General features: G+C 49.7%; 1 protein-coding gene across 1 annotated transcript in view; it reads left to right on the top strand.

The window, feature by feature from the left end:
- Window positions 1-21,207, top strand: part of Dnah10 (dynein axonemal heavy chain 10) — a 116,567-nt gene that overhangs the window by 27,369 nt on the left and 67,991 nt on the right. The window contains exons 15-28 of the mRNA XM_057765430.1: window positions 899-1,071; window positions 2,613-2,764; window positions 3,501-3,665; window positions 4,725-4,932; window positions 6,469-6,625; window positions 7,271-7,747; window positions 8,378-8,536; window positions 10,847-10,963; window positions 11,091-11,193; window positions 13,566-13,744; window positions 13,987-14,198; window positions 17,131-17,284; window positions 18,704-18,937; window positions 20,648-20,770. Coding sequence (XP_057621413.1) covers window positions 899-1,071; window positions 2,613-2,764; window positions 3,501-3,665; window positions 4,725-4,932; window positions 6,469-6,625; window positions 7,271-7,747; window positions 8,378-8,536; window positions 10,847-10,963; window positions 11,091-11,193; window positions 13,566-13,744; window positions 13,987-14,198; window positions 17,131-17,284; window positions 18,704-18,937; window positions 20,648-20,770 — 2,613 coding nt within the window. The remainder of the gene's footprint in view (window positions 1-898; window positions 1,072-2,612; window positions 2,765-3,500; window positions 3,666-4,724; window positions 4,933-6,468; window positions 6,626-7,270; window positions 7,748-8,377; window positions 8,537-10,846; window positions 10,964-11,090; window positions 11,194-13,565; window positions 13,745-13,986; window positions 14,199-17,130; window positions 17,285-18,703; window positions 18,938-20,647; window positions 20,771-21,207) is intronic.

The raw sequence follows: 21,207 nt of genomic DNA, 5'->3' as shown, positions 1-21,207 counted from the left end.
TCCCTGAAACTCTTTCTAGTGGGCAGCTTCTTTGCCATGAGGGCAGAGTGTCATAAACTTGGGGGAGCTGGGGTGTTCAGAGTCTGGCCCCCAAGGGAGTCAGCGACCCAATTCTAGCCTGTGCCTGCCAACATGATTTTTTCTAGGACTTCACCTAGTATTCTAATATTGGCAACTAAGTAGAATTCTTTCTCCCCCAGTCCCTAGGGCTGGGGTTTGCAGTAGGAGCCTTGTACACGCTAAGAAAGTACTTAGCCACACCCCAATCCCTCCCTGGGGTATTCTACTGCTGAGAAATAGTTCTGTCGGTCTTCCTTTTTATTTTGGGGCAGGGTCTCACTCAGTTGCCTAGGCTGGTTTTGATCTCACTCTGTAGTCCAGTTGTGTGTGTGTAGTGTTTGCATGTATGTTCACATATGCAGAGACCAGAGGTTGACATCATGTGTCTTCCTCAATTACCCCCAACAACATTTTTTGAGACAGGGTCTCTCACTGAACCAAGAACTCATGCACTTGGCTAGATTGGCTGGCCTTACAACCCCAAGAATCCTTCCTTCTGTTCTCTCTCTCTCTCTCTCTCTCTCTCTCTCTCTCTCTCTCTCTCTCTCTCTTTCTGATATTATTTGTGGTATGCACATGTGCACATATGCCTGAAATTCTACACGGCATTGAGCATCCAAACTTAGGTCTTCCTGCTTCCAGAGCAAACATTTTACACAATGAGCACCAGCCCGAAACTAGATTATTGAACAACTCTGCAAAACAGACTGTGTGGCACACTAGTCCGGTCTGCGTCCATCTGCTGGGGAAAGGGACCCATTGGTCTGTGTAAATCATGTCTAGTGAGCTTTACAAGCAGCGGCAGATACTTCCAGGCTGTGTGTTGTCTCTTCCACAGACCACCATCATGACTGAGGACGCACCCCCTATGGAAAAGGGAGCCATGTTTGTCATCAACTTCTCTCCGGTTCTCAGAGAGATTATTAACGAAACCAAGTACTTAGAGCAGCTGGGATTCACTGTCCCTGAACTGGCCAGGAATGTTGCCCTCCAAGAAGACAAATTCCTCAGGTGAGAAGACCCTTCTTCAGTCAGAGGGGACACTTTGGTCTCAGGGCCTCTTGACACTCTTTACTGTTGTTTTAAAGTGTGTATGTATGTGTGCGCGTGCGTATGTGCCTGTGTCTGTGTCTCTGTGTGTATATGTGTGTGTGCATGTGCATGCATACATACGTGTGTGCCAAGTGTATGATCATGTGGACCCAGGTCAAAGTTGGGTATTGTCCGTAGACACTGTCCATGCACCGTATTTTTGAGGCAGACTCTCTCCCTGGTCTGAGGCTCCCTGGTCTAGCTACACTGACCGCTGGTGAGCCACAGGGAGCTGTTTTGGCCTCCCTAGTGCTGGGACGTAGGAGTTTGTCACCATGCTGCTTTATACATGGGAGCGGGAGGTCGAGCTCAGGTCCTCATATTTGCAAGGCAAGCATTTCATCAACTGGTTTGTCCCTTCAGCGCCACTACCTGACACTCCCAAAGGCGGTGGTGGAGCCCTCCCCTCAAAGCTCTTGTTTCCTTTATTCATTTTTAATTTGATTTTATTCTTATTTAAAAATTAATTTTGCCAGGCGGTGGTGGTGCATGCCTTTAATCCCAGCACTGGGGAGGCAGGGGCAGGCGGATCTCTGTGAGTTCAAGGCCAGCCTGGTCTACAAAGTGAGTTCCAGGACAGGCTCCAAAGCTATGGAGAAACGTTGTCTTGGAAAAAACAAACAAACAAAAAAATTATTTTTGGGGGGGGGGGACGGACAAGGTCTCTCTCAGTTGCCTAGGCTGGTCTTGAACTCACTCTATAGTCCAGTTGGACCTGGGGCTGCTAAACTGAAGAGTTCAGGACTATGTAGAGCTGAAGGCTGACCTAGAACTCACTGTAGACCAGGCTGGCCTCAAAACTGAGAGATCCACCTGCTTCTGCCTCCCATGTGCTGGGATTAAAGGTGTGCACCACTATGTCCAACTCATTTCTTTAAAAATTTTTTTATTATATTTACAGTTTCACTTATATGCACTTTGCATACTAACCAGCTTCCACCCCATCTCCCTCCCTTCCTCCTCCCCTCCCCCCTCACAGAGCTCTCTGCTCCTTCACATCTCTCTGTATTGTTTTGTGACTTGAGATTAACCAGGTCTGTGCGACCGAGGGTTGTGGCTGTCACTGGTCAGAGCCTGTGGTGGGCTCAGCTCAAGGGCGCGTGACTAAAGACAGTGGTTGCCCCTCCCACAGTCTATCCGCGGGAAGCTTTAGCACTGAAGGTGAATGATTAGCAATACTGACCACATCGGGAGTCAACTCAGCAGTGACTCACAAGTGGAGCTGCTCCTCTGGGCACAGGACACTATCAGACCCTCCCTGTGGATGTGAGGGACAGTTGCCCCTGGAACTGTTCTGAGGACAGACAGGGCCTAGCACTCACAACTGCTCTGGCCCTGAGCCTCATCCCAGCCCTCTGCAGATGTCCTGACGGAAGCGAGTCAGGCCTCTGGGGGCCACGCTACTGTGGTTCTCACGTCCTGCCCTGCATCTCTCACTGTTCCCTCTGCTGGGCACACAGGTACACGGAGGGCATCCAGCGCATGCTGGACCATTACCACCTGCTCATCAACACGCTGAACGAGGCAGAGATGGCCCTCCTGGATGACCATTCCCAGGAGCTGCTCAGGGTGTTCCGCTCTGGGTACAAGAGGCTGAACTGGAACTCACTAGGTAACCGCACAGCTCCTGGTCACCTTACAGTTTGTTTTACGTGTATTTCTTGTGTGTGTGTGGTGTGCTGTGTGCATGCAGAGGCCAGAGGATGGTGTCAAGGCAGAGTCTCTTACTTCTCAAGAGGCTCTCCAGAGAGCTCAGGTCCTGCCTGTCTCTGCCCACAATGCTGGGGTTATAGGTATGCATGGGCTTGCCCAACTATGTACGTGCATGCCAGAGATTCAAACTCAGGTCCTCATGTTTACAGAACAAATACACTTACCCACTGAGTCACCCGCCCAGTACCTAGAGGGACTGTAAGCAATGATCTTGTAAAACCAAAATATCACAATATCTGAATGTAAACTACACAAATTTATTAAGTGCACACACATAAACACACACATATACACATGCATACACATACAACGTATACACACACTTATGCATGTATGTGTACATTCACATATGCACACACGTGTACATATGCATATATGTGCACACACATATGTATACACACAAATATGAACACAAATGAATCTGTGAATGCAATGCTAAGCCTGGTAGATTCCTGACCTACAGACATCTTGGTCCCAAGCCTTCAGGGGATGAGTGGCTCTTAGCAATGGCTCAGTCCACACAGGTGCAGGGACAGGGTCTGTGAACTAAGTGGCATCACCATGGGTCTCACGAGTGCTGGTGGGAGGGCCAGGGACAGCAGGGATGGAACCAAGTTGCTTCCTCTTCTCCCAAGGAATCGCTGACTACATCAATCGCTGCAAACAGGCCATCGGCAAGTTCGAGTCTCTTGTCCACCAGATTCACAAGAATGCGGAGGACATCACCTCCAGGCTTACGCTAATCGAGTCTGTCAACCTCTTTAGGTACCCAGTCTCCAAAACCGAGGAGGGGCTCCCAGGTAGGCCTCGCTTCTAGCTCGTCCGTCGTGGGATGAAAGAGAGGCCCCGTGGTCACCATCTCTATGCTCCAGGCATTCAGTGACTGGAATAACCCGGTCTAACCACCCCAGCCCTTTACTGGGAGGTCTTACGGCTGTGTCCCGTGTCCCACCCTCTGCCATATTCTGTGTTACTTAGTAGTTTCACAGCTTGTGACCATTGGTGGCTCCAGTCCTAAGCTAGAACCAGGGCCTCTCATGTGCTCAGCGAAGGGCTTTGCCGCCAGGACAGCACCAGTCCTCCAGATTCTTTATTTTGAGAAAGACAAGGTCTCACTACGTAGACCAGGCTGGCCTTGAACTCACAGAGATCCGCCTGTCTCTGCCTCCTGAGTGCTGGGATTAAAGGTGTGCGCCACCACTGCCCAGCTGACTTACCTGTTCTTGAGATGGGTTCTCACTTTGTTGCCCAAGCTGGCCTTGAACTTGCCATCCTCTCTGCCTCAGCGCTGGGATTGCAGGTGCATGCCACCACACCAAGCTGTGTAACTTTGTTAACAATCAGATAACTATATTGTATGGGCTTATTTTTACTTTTCATTATGCTAGAGGTATTTTAAATTGTCCCTAATTAGTCAATAAGGAACTGAAGAAAACTAGTCGTCAAAGAATCGAAGACAAGCATTACAGCCACTATGATGGTGCCCTGCATCCGTCCCGGCCCTGTCTGCCATCACTTGCTTTTGTCTTGAGATCATCAACTCCATTTTCATGAGTACATATGACTCATGACCCACAGCTGATGTGTGAATGGCCTTTACCCATGACTGATGTGCGGTCAGGTCCCTGACCCATGGCTGATAATGTGTGGACAGCTATGACCCATGCCTGATGTGTGGACAGGTCCCTGACCCATGGCTGATAATGTGTGGACAGCCATGACCCATGCTTGATGTGTGGACAGCCATGACTCATGGCTGATGTGTGGACCGGCCCCTGACATGGCTGATGTGTGGACACGTCTGTTGTGAAGTCCTCTGAGCCACAGCTGCTCTATGTATCTTGTGCCCTTCTCTACAGGTGTGAAGGAATTCTTCGAGCACATCGAACGAGAAAGGGCCAAAGACGTGGACCACATGGTCCGGTGGTACCTGGCCATCGGACCACTGCTGACGAAAGTTGAAGGTCTAGTTGTGCATACCAACACAGGCAGGGCCCCCAAACTGGCCTCCTACTACGAGTACTGGGAAGGCAGAATCTATGACGTCTTGGGGAAGCTCATCCTGAAGTAAGCCCACCTGAGTCGTGCCTGGGTTGGTCATGACTCACAGGCTGGAATGGGCAGCTGGATGGGGAGGCTGACCAGGGAGGGGTGACCTCTGTGTGGGCCCCTGTTCCTATGAACCCCTTCTGGTATACGAGGCTGCTGTGTGCCTCTCTGCCTCTGAAAGACAGAGTAACCACATTTGTCTGGCAGCAGAAGGCCCCAGAAGAGCTTGTTTATGTTGAGAGATGGACTTGGAGGACAGGTGGTCCAGCTCTCTTTCCCGGCTACAGTCAATCACCGGTTGGAATGGTGACTGCGTACTGAGTTCTGATTTCTCATGACAGTCCAACACCAAAGCTGCCGTCCTCTGTGGATCCTGTGGTCCAGCAGCGTAGCTCGGCCAACTGGGAGACACATACACACTGTAGCTCAGGGTCATTCTAAGAGCCAGCCCACGAGTGCCATCCCCATGACTCCTGAGTCAGGCTCTGAAGGTGGCATCATTGCACCAGAGTGCCCTTTTTGAAAACATAAACACATTTAAAAATATTTAATTTTAAATTACACGTATATGATCATGAGTGCAGGAGCTGTGGGGCTGGTGGTCGGCTGTCCCTACAGCCAGAGTGACGGGCATATGGTTGGCTGTCCCTGCAGCCGGAGTGATGGACAGGTGTGAACCACCTGGCTTGGATGCTGGAAACCAAACTTAGGTTCTATGGAGCATCCTATCGGGAGCTACTTTCCATAATGTTTACCTTCCATAATGTTATATCTTCCCATTATCCATCCATCCATCCATCCATCCATCCATCCATCCATCCATCCACCACTCATGCATGCACACATCCATTTCTCCATTCCATCCGTCTACCCATCATCCATCTATCTACTCTCCCATCACCATCTATCCATCCATTCGTTTGGCTACCACACACCCGTGCCTTCATCCACTCACCCATGTACCGGTGCATCCAGCCAACCAAGCTTTATCGGAAGTAGCCATGTGCTGGGGCCTGGACTAGATCTTGGTCACAGACACGGGCCCTGTCCTCTGGAGACCGAGGAGAGAGGACAAAGCGAGGGGATGGACACCTTTTGAATGGTCACCACGGAAGATCAGACAGCGTGCCCAGGGGGCAGAGTGCTGCTGGGGATGACTTTTGGGTGGTCGGTGTTTGTTACTATTTCCCACCAGTAGGCGTTTGATTCCCCAAGCAGAAATGACCGAGGTGCCAGACCTTTAATCCCAGCACTCGGGAGGCAGAGGCAGGCGGATCTCTGTGAGTTCGAGACTAGCCTGGTCTACAAGAGCTAGTTCCAGGACAGGCTCCAAAGCCACAGAGAAACCCTGTCTCGAAAAACCAAAAAAAAAAAAAAAAAAAAAAGAAATGACCAAGGTGTATAAAAGTAGGCAAAGGGGGCAATGGTCCCCCCAACATGGTGGCTTACAGTGTGTAGCAGACCCTTCCCTCGGCCCCAGACTCTGTCCCCTCCATCGGCGCTTGGTGTGTTTCATACCCTGAGTCCTACGTCCCTTGCGTTCCCCCCACTTAGGAATTTGCAGGCTTTCAACTCTCTGATCCTGGGAAATGCTCCTCTGTTCCAAGCGGAAACCATCCTGTCAGCTCCGGAGATCATCCTCCACCCCAACGCCACCGAGATCGATAAGATGTGTGTCCACTGCACCCGCAACTGCGTGGAGATCACCAAGGTAACGCGGAGGTCACCGGGAAACAGTAGCTCTTCTGCTTGTCGGCTGCTCGCTGGTTGATACAGTCGGAGAGGGGCCCACCAGACATGACTGCCTCTGGCCTCTGTGAAGCCATCAAATTTAGGGGCAGTCCCATAGCCCAATCCTGGTTCCATTCACCCCATCCTACCTTTTTTTTCTTTTTAAAAATTTACCTTTTTGCCGGGCGGTGGTGGCGCCGCCTTTAATCACAGCACTCGGGAGGCAGGCGGATGTCTGTGAGTTCGAGGCCAGCCTGGTCTAGAAGAGCTAGTTCCAGGACAGGAACCAAAAAATTTACCTTTTTTTTTTTTTAAATCATATGGCCTGTAGCTTCAAACTCCCTATTAACCAAGGAGGACCTTGAGTTTCTGATCTTTCTGCTTCCACCTCCCTAGTGCTGGGGTTACAGGGAAGGAGGGAAGGGAGCATAGCAGGGCATGGCGGCACACATCTGTAATCCTACCATTGAGGCTGAGGCAGGGGATGGTGACGTCAAGGCTAGTCTTGAAGCCTGTGAGGTGAGACCGTCCATCATAGCAGGGCTCGTCACCAGGGACTAGTATACGCCCAGGAGGCACACGGTGCTCGGTGCTCACCGCTCACCTCCGCCTGCTCTCCTGCCAGTATTTTGTGCGCTGGATGAACGGCAGCTGCATCGAATGCCCCCCTCAGAAGGGCGAGGAGGAGGAAGTCATCATCCTGAGCTTCTACAATGACATCTCCTTGAACCCCCAGATCATGGATCAAGCTGTTATGATCCCCCAAAATATCCACAGGCTCCTAGTGAACCTCATGAAATACCTGCAGAGGTGGAAACGCTACCGGCCCCTCTGGAAGCTGGACAAGTCCATCGTGATGGAGAAGTTTGCAGCCAAGAAGCCAGCCTATGTGGCCTACGACGAGAAGCTGCAGTTCTACTCCAAGATCGCGGCGGACGTCATGCGCCACCCGCTGGTCAAGGATGAGCACTGCATCCGGCTGCAGCTTGGGCCACTGGCCACCACTGTGCAAGAAAATGCCAAGTCCTGGGTGATTTCGCTGGGGAAGCTCCTCAACGAGTCTGCCAAGGAGGAGCTTTTTAGTCTCCGGGATGAGATCGAGGTATGCCAACGCCACCTTTATTTCAAACAGATCTTCAGAGGCGGTGGCGTAGCTCTGTGGTAGAGCTTTGCAGAGCACATCCAAAGGCCCTGGGTTCCATCCTATCCTTGCTTCATTTCTGTTGCTGTGATTAAATATCCAAAAGAAAAAGTGACTTAAGGGAGATAGGGTGTATTTTACTCATAATCTCAGGTTACAGTCCACCACGGAGGGGGTTCAAAGGCAGGAACTCAGAGAGCTAGTAACACCCACCTGGTCATACACACAGTCAAGAACAGAGAGAGGAAAAATGTGCCCTTGCTCTCTTGCTCTCAGACAGCATTCTCTTCTTGAACTGTTCGGAACTCTCTGCCTAGGGAATGGTCCTGCCCACAGTGGGCTGGGTCTTCCCACCTCACTTAACAATTAAGATAACCCCTCCTCCCTACAAAGATGCCCAAAGGCCAGCCTCAGCTACGCAATTACTCATCAAGATGCTCTTCCTGAGCAATTTTTAGGTTGCCTCAAGTTGACAAAACTAATCGGCACACATCCCTAGCCTGCAGGCTGCACCAGCACCAAGGAGCCCTGTTCTTGAGGAAGGTGGTCTCATCTGTTGCTGTTTTCTGTCTCCACTGAATTCTTTCGTAGCACCTGAACAAAAACCTTAAGAAGAGCCCCACCACGCTTGAAGATCTCAAGTTTGTCCTGGCAACAATTGCAGAGGTCAGGACAAAATCTTTAGTCATGGAGCTGAGGTACAAGGACATCCAGGAGCGGTACCGCACCATGGCAATATACAGCATCTTTGTGAGTCAGCCTTGCTGCCCCAGCGCCGCTTTTCATTGGGTTATCTACTCTGTAAATTACTTTTCTTCTTCCTGCCTCAAAACACCTGATGAAAGCAACCTCAGGAGGAGGCAGGGCCAGATAGGCATGGCAACTGTCAGGGGAGTTATGGCATCAGGAGTGGGAAGCTGGCTGGTCATATTTCGTTCACACACACGAAGCAGAGAGAGACAACAGGAAGTGATCAAGGCTTTAGACCCTCAGAGCCCCCCCCCCAAAGCCTCCACTTTCTACAGATTCCATCACCTTCCCAAACAGCGCCACCAACTGGGGACCAAGAGTTCCAACAGTGAGCCTGTGGGGGACATCCTCAGAAGGGCCTCTCAGTTGCCCTGCCAGCCATGTGTTCCCAAGCAAGTGACTAAGAATCCCCAGTAGGAAGCTACCGCATGGGTGTCCCCACTGCACGGGTATTTTAAATGTGGAGACCATGGCTTGATCTCACAAGGCTTCTGTGATGTTCATATTAGCTCGCTGTCTCGTCTCATTCCCTTCCTTTCTTTTCTTTCCCTTTCCTGGGGAGAGGACGGGGGTCACATCCTGTAAAAAGTAAAGAGTTTTTGTAAAATAATAAGAGGGCTGACAAGATGACTCAGTGGGTAAAGGAGTTCGCCACACAAGCCTAGAGACCTGAGTTCAATCCCCAAACCCACGTAAAGGCAGAAGGAGACAACCAACTCCACAGAATTGTCCTCTGATCTCCATATGTGCACTGTGGCATGTGTGTACACACCTATGTATCACACACACACTAATACTCATAAATAAGAACAAGAAGGAACAGCCTGGTCTATGGAATGAGTTCCAGGACATTCAGGGCTACACAGAGAAACCCTGTCTTGAAGAACCAAAAAGCTGGGCAGTGGTGGCACACGCCTTTAATCCCAGCACTCAGGAGGCAGAGGCAGGTGAATCTCTGTGAGTTTGAAGCCAGCTTGGTCTACAAGAGCTAGTTCCAGGACAGGCACCAAAGCTACAGAGAAACCCTGTCTCGAAAAAAAGAGAAAAAAACCAAAAAAAAAAAAAAAAAAAAAGGAAAGAAAGAAAGAATAAGAAAGGGGAATGTGAGAAGATAAAAGAAACTTGTGGCAAATGGTTTTATTAGTCTATTTTTGAGATAGGGTCTCTCTGTGTTTTAATTTTTTTAAAGATTTATTTTTATTTTATGTGTTTAAGTATGCCTACATGTATGTGCACTATGTGAGTGCAGTACCAGCAGAGGCCAGAAGAGGGCATCAGATCCCTTGGCACTGGAGTTACAAATGGTTGTAAGGAGTTTTGTGGGTGTTGAGAACTGAACTCAGGTACACTAGAAGAGAAGCCAGTGCTCTTAACCAATGAGCCATCATTCCACCTACTTTCAAGGACACTTTTTGTGCTTTGTTTTCAGAAGTTATAATATGAAGAAGCTAGCTTCCCTTCTCTTTTCTTTTTTAATTATGTGTGTGTGTGTATATATATATATATATATATATATATATATATATGAACATCAGTGCAATACTCACAGAGGCCAAAAGAGGGCCAGAGCTTTTAACAACTGAGCTATCTCTCTAGCTCCTCCAGATCTCTCTCTCTCTCTCTCTCTCTCTCTCTCTCTCTCTCTCTCTCTCTCCAGGGTCTCACCATAAAGCCTTGACTTGCCTGAAACCGTTATGTAGAGCTGGCCGCCAACTCATAGAGATTCCCTGATTCTGTCTCCAGAATAAAAGGCATGTGCCACTATGCCTGACCTAGATACCATTTTTATTACAAAATTACCGATTGGCCTAGACACACCTATACTCGCAGAACTTGGGAGGTGGAGGCAGGAGGATCACCTTTGGCTACATAGTGGGTTAGAGGCCAGCCTGTGATATGTAAAACTTCAATTCCAAAATTGGGGTCAACAGGGGTCTGGAGAGGTGGCTTAGTGGTTAAGGCTGCCCTTCCAGAGAACCCAAGTTGGGTTCCCACATCAGACAGCTCACAGCTCCAGTTTCTTCTGGCCTCTGCAGGCACTGTACATACATGCGCACACACACATAATTAAAGAGGAAAAACTAAAATCCCCAAACCAAATAAACAACCCAAGAACACAATGTTACTGTCTCAGCTGACTTTCCAGTTTGTTTCAATACCCCCCTTGGGTGCAGCTAGAAGCCAAAGTCCATGGGGAGCAGCTTTAACCTGACATTGCAATTCCAACATTGTTGGTAATCCGTTCTGCCTCTCATTGTCTGTCTGCCTGCCTGCCAGCCTGTCTGTCTATCCTGGTGTCTCTCTCTCTAGCCTACCGAAGCTGAGCGGGAACTGGTTGACAAGATTGAGAGCATGTGGCAAACTCTCTTCAACGACTCTGTGAATGTGGAACACGCGCTCGGAGGCATCAAGAGAACATTCACTGAGGTGCGGTGTCAGCTCCACTCTGAGTGCAGATGGGGGACTGGGGCAAGGGTCAGAACTTGGGTGCGCACGGTGCGTGTGAGGTCCTGGGTTCCAATCCCCGCACTTACGGTGGCCTCCTTCAACTCAGATCACCCGGACTGAGATAATGAACTACAGAAGCCAGCTGGATGAGTTTGCACGGCGCTTCTACAGGCAAGGCCCTGGCGCTGTGGGTGAAGACCTGGATAAAGGTGAGGCTGTGGTGTGGGGGTGTTGAGGGCCCGGAGGCTCCTGAGACGTTCACAGGAAGTGATAAGTGTTGTCACTGAAGTATCGACTCCTTCCTCAGCTGCTTCTCTCATGGTCTAGCTGTGGCCTCTGACGGCAGGGTGGATATAGTGCATAGGGTCAAGGGGTTTATGCAGGATCTAGTGAGAGCTGGAATCCAGCCGTCCCCACTGCAGCCAAACATGGTGACCACCGGCATCTGCCTTTGCCAGTGCAGCTGTGTGTATCACACACACACACACACACACACATGCACGCACGCACACACGCACGCACGCATGCACGCACCTTTGCTGCTCTCTTCCTCTGAAATTCATTCATTCTCTGCACTTAGACCCTGGAGGGCGCCATGCTGCTGCTCTCTGTCCTACCAGACTTCTGTCACCATGACGCACATCTGAAAGAAATGGGTTAAGAGGAAGAACAATTGTTCTGGCTCACGAGTTCAGAGGCCTCGGTTCACTTGTGTTCACGTGGAACCTTCCTGTGGGAGAAACTGTAGCTCAGAAATGTAACAAGTCTTTTTCTGTCCCACCAGCGAGCTCCCAAACAATGACACAGAGACTTATTAATTATGAAAGCTCAGCCTCTAGCTTAGGCTTGTTCCTAGCTAGCTCTTATAACTTAAATTAACCCATTTATATTTATGTTTTATCACGTGGCGTTACCTCTCTTCCATCTTGCACCTCCTGTTTCCTCTCTGTGTCTCCTAGCGCTCCCTTCCTTCTCTGCCCGGAAGTCCCATCTACCCCTCCTGCCTAGCCGTTAGCCATTCAGCTTTTTGTTACACCAATCACAGCAATACACCTTCTCACAGTGTGAAACACCCCACAGCAGCCGAGGAAGGGGCCGACAGGGTCTTCAGAAGCATGTCCCTAAGCCATCACCCCCTCTGACCAGGTCTCACCTGCTAGTTTGCACCACTTCCCAATGATGGCATCAAATCCGAGTCCCTTGATGGATCCATCATTGATGACCTCAGAACCAGTCATGATCTGGTCACCTCTCAATGTCTGGATCCACCAGCTGGGGACCAAGCCACCACCACAGAGCCTTTTGGGGGATGCTTCATCTGCAAAACACAGCACATGTCCTTCAGATGTCACCAGTCAAAGGGGTGGCAGGGAGGCAGCACCATCCTTAGTCTAGAGCAGTGGTTCTCAGCCTTTCTAACGAACGCTGCGGCCCTGTAATACAGTCCCTCATGTTATAATGACCCCAACCATAAAATTATTTTCATTGCTACTTTATAACTGTAATTTTGCTACTGTTATGAATAACTATATAAATATCTGTGTTTTCCAATGATCTTTGGCTACCCCAAAGGGGTTGCAATCCACGTTTTTGTTGGTGTGTTGTTTGTTTATTTATTTTTTTTCTGAGGCAGGGTTTCTCTGTGTGGCCCTCGTTGTCCTGGAACTCGCTCTGTAGACCAGGCTGGCCTTAAACTCAAAGATCCGCCTGCCTCTGCCTCCCGAGTACTGGGATTAAAGGCGTGCGCCACCACCGCCCAGTGCTCCCAGTGCTCTTAACTACTGAGCCTCTTTCCAGCCCCCAATAGCTGATTTCTTAATCAAATTTGTTTAATTCTTATTTAACAATTTAAATTATATTTACCTATTTATTTAGTGTGTATGTGTGCATGCGTGTGCTTGTGTGTGTGTGTGTGTGTGTGTGTGTGAGAGAGAGAGAGAGAGAGAGAGAGAGAGAGAGAGAGAGAGAGAGAGACTCATGCCTGTGTAGAGGTCAGAGAACAACCATGGGTCAGTTCTTTCCTTCTACCGCGTGGTTCCTGTGGATTGAACTTTGGCTGTCCTTAGCAGCAAGCATCTTTACCCGCTGAGCCATTTCTTTTGGTCCTCCATCTTATATACACACATTTTTAGACACACTGCTCACTTTATAGCCCTGCTTGGCTGGGAACTTACTATGTAAATAGGCTGGCCTCGAACTTGCAGCGACCCGACCCCCCCCCCACTCCCACCCTGGCTCCCAAGCCCTCACAGTCACACTGTCCTTTCTGTTCTATCTCTGTACTTCTTTTTTGAATTTTAAAAACTTTTAAAATTGATTTTGTTGCGCTATACATTTTTCTCTACTCCCCTCCCTTCCTCTCCCCTCCCTTTTATTCTCTCCCATGGTCTCCATGCTCCCAGTTTACTCAGGAGATCTTGTCTTTTTCTACTTTCCACGTAGATTATATCCATGTATGTCTCTCTTAGGGTCCTCGTTGTTGTCTAGGTCCTCTGGGATTGTGATTTCTAGGCTGGTTTTCTTTGCTTTATGTCCAAAAGTGAGTGAGTCCATAAGATGCTTGTCCGCACTTCTTCTCCAGGCGTTGAGCTCTTAAGCAGTTTTGAAAAGGAGCTGGCCAGGCATGAGAAGAACCGGCAGGAACTGGCCAATGCGGAGAAGCTCTTTGACCTCCCCATCACCATGTACCCTGAGCTCATCAAAGTGCAGAAGGAGATGTCAGGGCTCCGGCTGATCTACGACCTGTATGAGTCTCTAAAGGTGCCGTCCCTCCCCCGGACACACCAAGCTGGGCACAGGCACATACGCACTCCGGTGTAGTGTTATGTTGGGGAGGGCTCAGAAAAGCCACAGCTCCTTTTGGTTGGCCTCAACACTCACCCTTTTACCTCAGAGGATCCTTCAAAGAGAGAGCTGAGGGAGGCCAGAGCTAGACACGCACCGGTCCCTTTCTTGGCTTTTGCATCAGGTCCCATGGGTGCTGATTTGTCTAATGTTTCTAGGTGGCCAAAGAGGAGTGGTCCCAGACCCTCTGGATCAACCTGAATGTCCAGTATCTGCAGGAAGGTATCGACGGCTTCCTCAAAGGCCTCCGCAAGCTGCCGCGCCACGTGCGCAGCTTATCCGTGGCCTTCCATTTGGAAGCAAAGATGAAGGCGTTCAAGGACTCCATCCCCCTCCTTCTGGACTTGAAGCACGAGGCCCTGAGAGAGAGGTTGGTTCCGTCCTCCGTCAGCCTCATGAGCTCACGGAACGACTTTAGAGCTCAGGCTTGTACGGCATAGGCTAGACAGGGGGCACAGACCAGAGGGGCCAGCTCGGCAGCGAGGCGAGAGGGGGCAGGATTTGTTTGGAAAGGAAGACAGCAGGAGGATTTGGTCAGAGGAATCCAGGAGAAATGGAACGGAGCCACCAATGTCATTTGTAGGTTTTAGGTGCAACATTAGAAGAATAGAAAGAACTCTGCCTGTCACCCTAGGGCTTGGGAGACTGAGGCGGGAGGATAGAAAGTTCCATGACAGGGCTGGAGAGATAGCTCAGAGGTTAAGAGCATTGCCTGCTCTTCCAAAGGTCCTGAGTTCAATTCCCAGCAACCACATGGTGGCTCACAACCATCCGTAATGGGGTCTGGTGCCCTCTTCTGGCCTTCAGGCATATACACAGACAGAATATTGTATACATAATAAATAAATAAATAAATAAATAAATACTTTAAAAAAAAAAAAAAAGAAAGTTCCATGACAGCCTGGATCCTATGTCTATTGGCACATTGCCTCAAATTTGCTATGTAGCCCAGGATAGCCTCAAACTCATGACAGTCTTTCTTTCTCAGCCCTCCATGCGCTGGGATTATAGGCAAGAACCATCATGCCTGGCTTGAAATGAATCCTACACACACACACACGCACACACACACAAAATTTATTTATTTATTGTGTGTACAGCATTTCTTCCATGTGTGCCCGCATGCCAGAAGGGGGCGCCAGGTCTCATTATAGATGGCTGTGAGCCACCATGTGGTTGCTGGGAATTGAACTCAGGACCTCTGGAAGAGCAGTCAGTGCTCTTAACCACTGAGCCATCTCTCCAGCCCTAAAGATTTATTTTTATTCTAAATTATGTTTAGCGTGTTTTGTCAGTGTATGTGTGTGCATGTGCGTGCGTGCGTGCGTGTGTGTGTGTGTGTGTGTGTGTGTGTACCTGTGGAGGCCAGAGGGCATCATATCCCTTAGAACTGGAACTACAGATGACTATGAGCTGCCTTGTGGGTGCTGGGAACCGATCCTGGGTCCTCTGCAAGAGCAGCCAGTGCTCTTAACTGCGGGACCATCTCTCCAACCGCTTAGTGATATATTTGACTTAATGTTTGAGCTACCATTTCCACGTGTAACCAGTATAAAGCATCTATTCCTGAGATATTTGGCTACCTTGGACTCTGATGCACTTTGTATACTCTAATAGAGCTTGGGCTCGTCCAGCAGTGACAGACGGCATGTGGTTGCCATGTTGGAAGCTTGGGTTCCTCTGGTGTTTGATGGAGTCGTGGGTCCTGTGGGTCTGGTAGCTTGCCCAACCCCACTCCATGCCTATGGGAGTTAGCCAGTGTTCTGTGGCTCCTGTCCTCCCTGGCCGCATTGCCCAGAGTCTCCTCATAGAACCACGACACACAACTTTAGTTTACTTAGCTAGAAATTGGTTCAGTCCCCATTTTCTCCCAATCTGCTGAAGTCTGGATCTGGAATTTTCCCAAGGGGCTCATGTGTTGAAGGTCTGGTCCCCAGTAATAACTGTTGTTAGGTGACTTTAGGAGGGGGCGCCCCTTAGTCTCATCCGCCCTTCCCCATCTTCCGCATCTCATGTCTGTGGCTATGATTCTCTCCGTCACCGTGACCCCTCTAAACCTTTCTCTCCGTTAATCCCTTTTCTCGGGTATTGCATCACAGTTCCAGGGAGCCGAGGAGGACACAGGTCCTCTTCACACAAGCATGAAGGTCTCTCCTGAACACTCATGAGGTTTTAGCGCCTATTTCCCGTCTGTCTTGTTGATCCCAGAGTGGCGGCCACAGGCCCAGCCAACATAGCTTTTGCCTGTCCATGTCCCCACGCTTCTCCCAGGCCTGAAATGCTCTTGCCCTTGGCTCTCAGAGCTGTTCTCTGCGACAAACCAAGGCCCCCGTTCCATGACCTTGTAGCCCACAGTTCCCGGGCTCGGCCATGTCCCTCCCTGTAAGCCACATCTGAGCGTCACCTCTGATACCAGGGATCCCTCCCACTTTCTTTTTTTTCTTCTTCTTCTTTTTCTTTTTTGAGCCAAGATCTCAGGATATAGCCCAGGCTGACCTCAAACTCCCTATTCTCCTCTTCCAGTCTCCCATAGGCCTACACCGTTAACCCCTGCCCACCCAATGTTTGAACAGTTAGTACGTACAAGCTGGGGCGTGTGGCTCAGTGGTAGAGCAATTGCCTAGATTGTCTGATGCCAAGAGTCCCATCCCCAGCTCTGTATAAAACAAGCAAACAAAACGGTTGGTTTGTAGCTAAGTCACACAGCAGTGGGCACCAGTGTTCTAGTCAGTAGTAGATGGCATGCCATACCATGTGACCAGATGTGTCATAGGCCTGGCCATGTGGGTTTCTGTGATTCACACTGGGGAGTTCACACAAAGCCAAGCAGATCGCCTGATGGTGTGTTTCTCAGAACTCGTCTACTTGTCAACATAAGACAGTGTTTAAACTGTAGATTCCGTTCATTGTCGCTTGACCATCTATCCAAGCTGGGGATGAGTTTCCTGGGACCAGGAGCTGCGTCTGGGGTCACCTCGTGACCCCACTACTTAGTGGAGTCAGTGCTGAAGTAATACTTCCCAACACACTTGGGCTCCATGACTGAATAGGGTTTCTCCCTTAGGCAGAGACCAGTTTCCGAAAACTAGAGGCCACTCACTTTCTCAGCAGCGGTGTTTCCTGGTTTTCACTCTGGAGGCAGGGAGGAAGATTTGGGAGACCTCGGCAGTATAATCCCAGGCTGTTCCGTGACCCTGTGGAGGTTCTCCCGTGGGGCCTCCTCCTCTGCCGTCAGGGGGAACGGTTAAGCCGGCTCTGTGTTTGCTGGGGTGGTGTTTGTTAATGGATCTACATCCTTCCAGACATTGGAAAGAACTCATGGAGAAAACAGGCGTGTTCTTCGAGATGACAGAGACCTTCACGCTGGAGAACATGTTCGCCATGGAGCTGCACAGCCACACGGAAGTGCTCAATGAGATCGTCACAGCGGCTGTCAAGGAGGTCGCCATTGAGAAGGTAGGGAAGAGGAGCCTTGGGTCTTCATGCTGCGGCTCTGCCTCCGAGGCCTTCATTAGCCTTTGGTTCATTGAGATGGGGTTTCGCCATGTAGATGAGGCTGGCTCTGAACTCATGATCTTCCTGCCTCAGCTTCCTGAGTGCTGGGATCACAGGAAGTCTCCAGCAAAGACTGTCTTTTTTCTTAGCAGGAAACACTCTGTCTCTAGTGTCTAAGTAAGTAGAACCTCTGCCTCAGTTTACTTTTTTTTGACGTCCTTGATTACAGTTTCACATTCTATTCACGGGTGAACAATTGGGCACCCCTTGGAAAACAATTTAAAATGTCAAATCACTCACAGCCTGGACACTGAGGGCAGTCATCGCTGTCATCCTACTGAATGCTGCACCCTGCTGAAGATGCACGCACAAGGTCAAAGTGGACACAGGAAGATGCCATGTGAGCCCATTTTGCACAACTGATTCTAACAGAACGCTAAAAGATGTGTAGGCACATGACACATGTGGATACATTCACACATATATGCACAAACAATGCAGTTATACATACAATCAATACATGTGTTCACACTCATACACTATAAACAAATACATACACATACTATGTATAGATGTTGTCTTAAGTACATGTCTCACAGCTGTGGAAAAATACCCCACCAATAGCAACCTAAGGAAGGAACTGTGGCTCGCAGTTTGAGGACACCGTCCATCATGGCGGGGAAGGCATGGTGGCAGGAGTGTGAGGCAGCTGGTCACACTGCAGCCACAGTCAGGAGGCAGAGAGATGGATGCTGGTGCCCAGTTCAGTTTCTCCTTTTCATTCTGTTCATTTCCCAGTCTAGGGAATGGCACCACCCACAGTGGGCGGTTCTTTTTTGTTTTTAAATTTAACCTAATTAAGATAATACCTCAAAGGCATGCCCAGAGTCCTGTCCCACTAGAGATCAAACCACACATATTTATAAACATCTACATATAGACATACACAGAGCACATATCATCACGGATTTCCTCAGAGCCTGGAATCATAGAAGCCTAAAATTTTGTCCTGGCACTTTCTTGCTCAGCAGTGGGTGAGTGTGGTAGGACCCCCTTGTTACATAGGGAGCTGCACAGTTGGGACCCCGGTTCTGGCACTCGGCAGCATGTGTGGCCCACCGTGTGGCCCTTCTAAGCCTATCTCTGGATAACAATCTGATTTTGGGGGCGGGGGTTAGATGAGATCCCACATGTAACACACTTCCCTGGCAGAGTACACGCCCAATAGTCAGGGACACTGTTGCTGAGGAGAATCTTGACCTCTCAGATGATGGAGCTGGGACTCTGGGTTGAGTAGCCGACCAAGGACACATTAGGGAAGGAAGCTCCTGGCTCAGGGTTGTGCTCTGTGGGCCCAACCATTGTTTCTGTCCCAACCAGGCCGTGAAGGAAATCCTAGACACCTGGGAGAACATGAAGTTCACTGTGGTCAAGTACTACAAAGGCACGCAGGAGCGAGGCTACATCTTAGGGTCCGTTGACGACGTCATTCAGTGCTTGGACGACAACACGGTCAACTTGCAGAGCATCTCCGGGAGCAGATTTGTGGGACCTTTCCTGCAGACCGTCCACAAGTGGGAGAAGACACTGTCTCTGATAGGGGAGGTCATCGAGGTGAGAGCCAAGCAGAGGGGAGGTATGGGAATTTTATACAGGGAACACCTGTGCTGAGAAACGAGCGGCTGTTTCCCAGCTCTTGATTTAGCTGGTAGGGGAAGTGCACTGATGGATACGTTGATGAGTTTTGATTCCAGGGAACGCACTTTTAATTTCTAAGATTCCTACTTGGCCTTTTAACATGTCCCTATTCTGTTTCCAAACCTCCTGTTCTTGTATGAATGCTTTCACTATCAATGTGTTAAACATTGATACTGTATACATATCTATATTAAAGTTCTTTTCAGATTTGACTATTGTGTGCTAGGTAGCTCTTGTCAGTCACATGATTCAATTTTCCTTTGGGTTATACCACCTGAAGCTTTTCTCCCTCCTCCTCCTCCTCCTCCTCCTCCTCCTCCTCCTCCTCCTCCTCCTCTTTTTTTTTTGGTTTTTTGAGACAGGGTTTCTCTGTAGCTTTGGAGCTTATCTTGAACCTTGCTCTTGTAGACCAGGCTGGCCTTGAACTCACAGAGATCCACCTGTCTCTGTCTCCCAAGTGCTGGGATTAAAGGCCTGCGCCACCACTGCCCGGCTTCCCCCTATTCTTGCTCAGTGTGTCATCTGCCTTTGTACTCTCCACACATGGCCTGTCATCCTAGGTGGTGGCTCAGGCCTGTGTGGGCCTTGCTGGACCAGGCCTCTGTAAACAAACCAGATCAATCGGGCTCAGTCCACTATTTCTGGGTGGCTGAATTTTTCATAGGCAAGTATATTTGGTCCCCAAATTTTCTCAGCACCCTAAAAGAAAACTCCCAGTCACTTCCCAGCTCCTGCTTCCCCAGGTCCCAGTAACATCTGTTTACTATCTCCATATCTAATCTGTATGTCTCACATGTGTGAAATCACACACAGGGCTCATCCACATCTGTCCAAACACTAATCTGTCCATGGCTGTACCACTTTTGGTTCACCTGATGGCCGTCTGTCTTGCTCCTGTCCCCTGGGTGTTATAGAAACGCCCACCGGCAGAGTTCCTGGACGCACTGTCTGGGCCTCTGTTGTCCCTGCTGGTGTCTGTATCTGGAGACAGAATGGCTGAGTAGGTGGCACGCAGCTTCTTGTGGACACAGACATCTGCACTGGTCCTTGGGGATCACAGGTCTCCGAATTCTACATCCTCCCTGTCCAGGACTGATATGGGGAGGGGGGGCATCATTTTGCTTTTGAGCAGAGCCATGTCCTCAAAATGCTGCAATCCTGCATGGTAACCCCCAACTCTCCAGGGATCTGTTCCGAGATGTCCTGACAATGCCCAGAACCCAGATAGTTCCGAACTTTGTACGACTGCTTCCCAGTGCACATATACCTATAGCAAAGTCTAATTGACAAATCCAGCTGCCTAGAGGCGAGCCACGTGGCTGCTCATGCACAGAGCGCTTGAGACAGCGTGTCTAAGACCTGCACGAGTATGCTCTCTCTCTGCACACCTGCTTGAACTACTATAGTTTTGGACATCTGTCTGCCAAAACTCCAGAAAGCAAAAGTGAAATCCAGAGAACTGGGCACTGGGGGTAGAGGGGGTGGTGGCCATGTCCCATGGTGCCACTTGGTCTGCTAATCCTTGCACTGACTGAACTTACTTGAATGAGTTGTGGGTTGGAGGGATTTTGCCTGTGTCCCTGGGGTGCCTCTTCACCCTGTGATGTTGACATGGTGCATTTTCAGATCTGGATGCTGGTTCAGAGGAAGTGGATGTACCTGGAGAGCATCTTCATTGGCGGGGACATACGGTCCCAGCTGCCAGAGGAGGCCAAGAAGTTTGACAACATCGACAGGGTATTTAAAAGGGTAAGTGACCATCGTGAGAGAGGGCAGCGTCCCCATGAGTGTGAGAGAGGACGGCGTCCCCATGAGTGTGAGAGGGGACGGCGTCCCCATGAGTGTGAGAGGGGACGGCGTCCCCATGAGTGTGAGAGGGGACGGCGTCCCCATGAGTGTCCCCATCAGCATCCCCACACACCGTTGTGTCTATGTAGACTTGTTCCTGAAGGTTGGGTCTTCTGAAGCTCTTGGTCATTCCTTAGGTGACTAATGTACTTAGGAAATTTCCCGCTTATTGACCTACATAACAGTTGACAGCCTGTGGGAGTCCGTTCTCCCCTTCCACCATGTGGGGGCTGGGGATTGAACTCAGGGCCTCAGGCTTGGTGGTGAGCCTCTGCAAGCTGAGCCATCTTGCAAGTTCTCTTTTATGCATATCAGTGAATAAACAACTAAGTTTTTGC

The sequence above is a fragment of the Chionomys nivalis genome, chromosome 3 (assembly GCF_950005125.1).
Source record: "Chionomys nivalis chromosome 3, mChiNiv1.1, whole genome shotgun sequence".
NCBI lineage: Eukaryota > Metazoa > Chordata > Mammalia > Rodentia > Cricetidae > Chionomys > Chionomys nivalis.
Note: the sequence above shows the minus strand (reverse complement) of the source record. Positions and strands in the feature narration are given on the sequence as shown.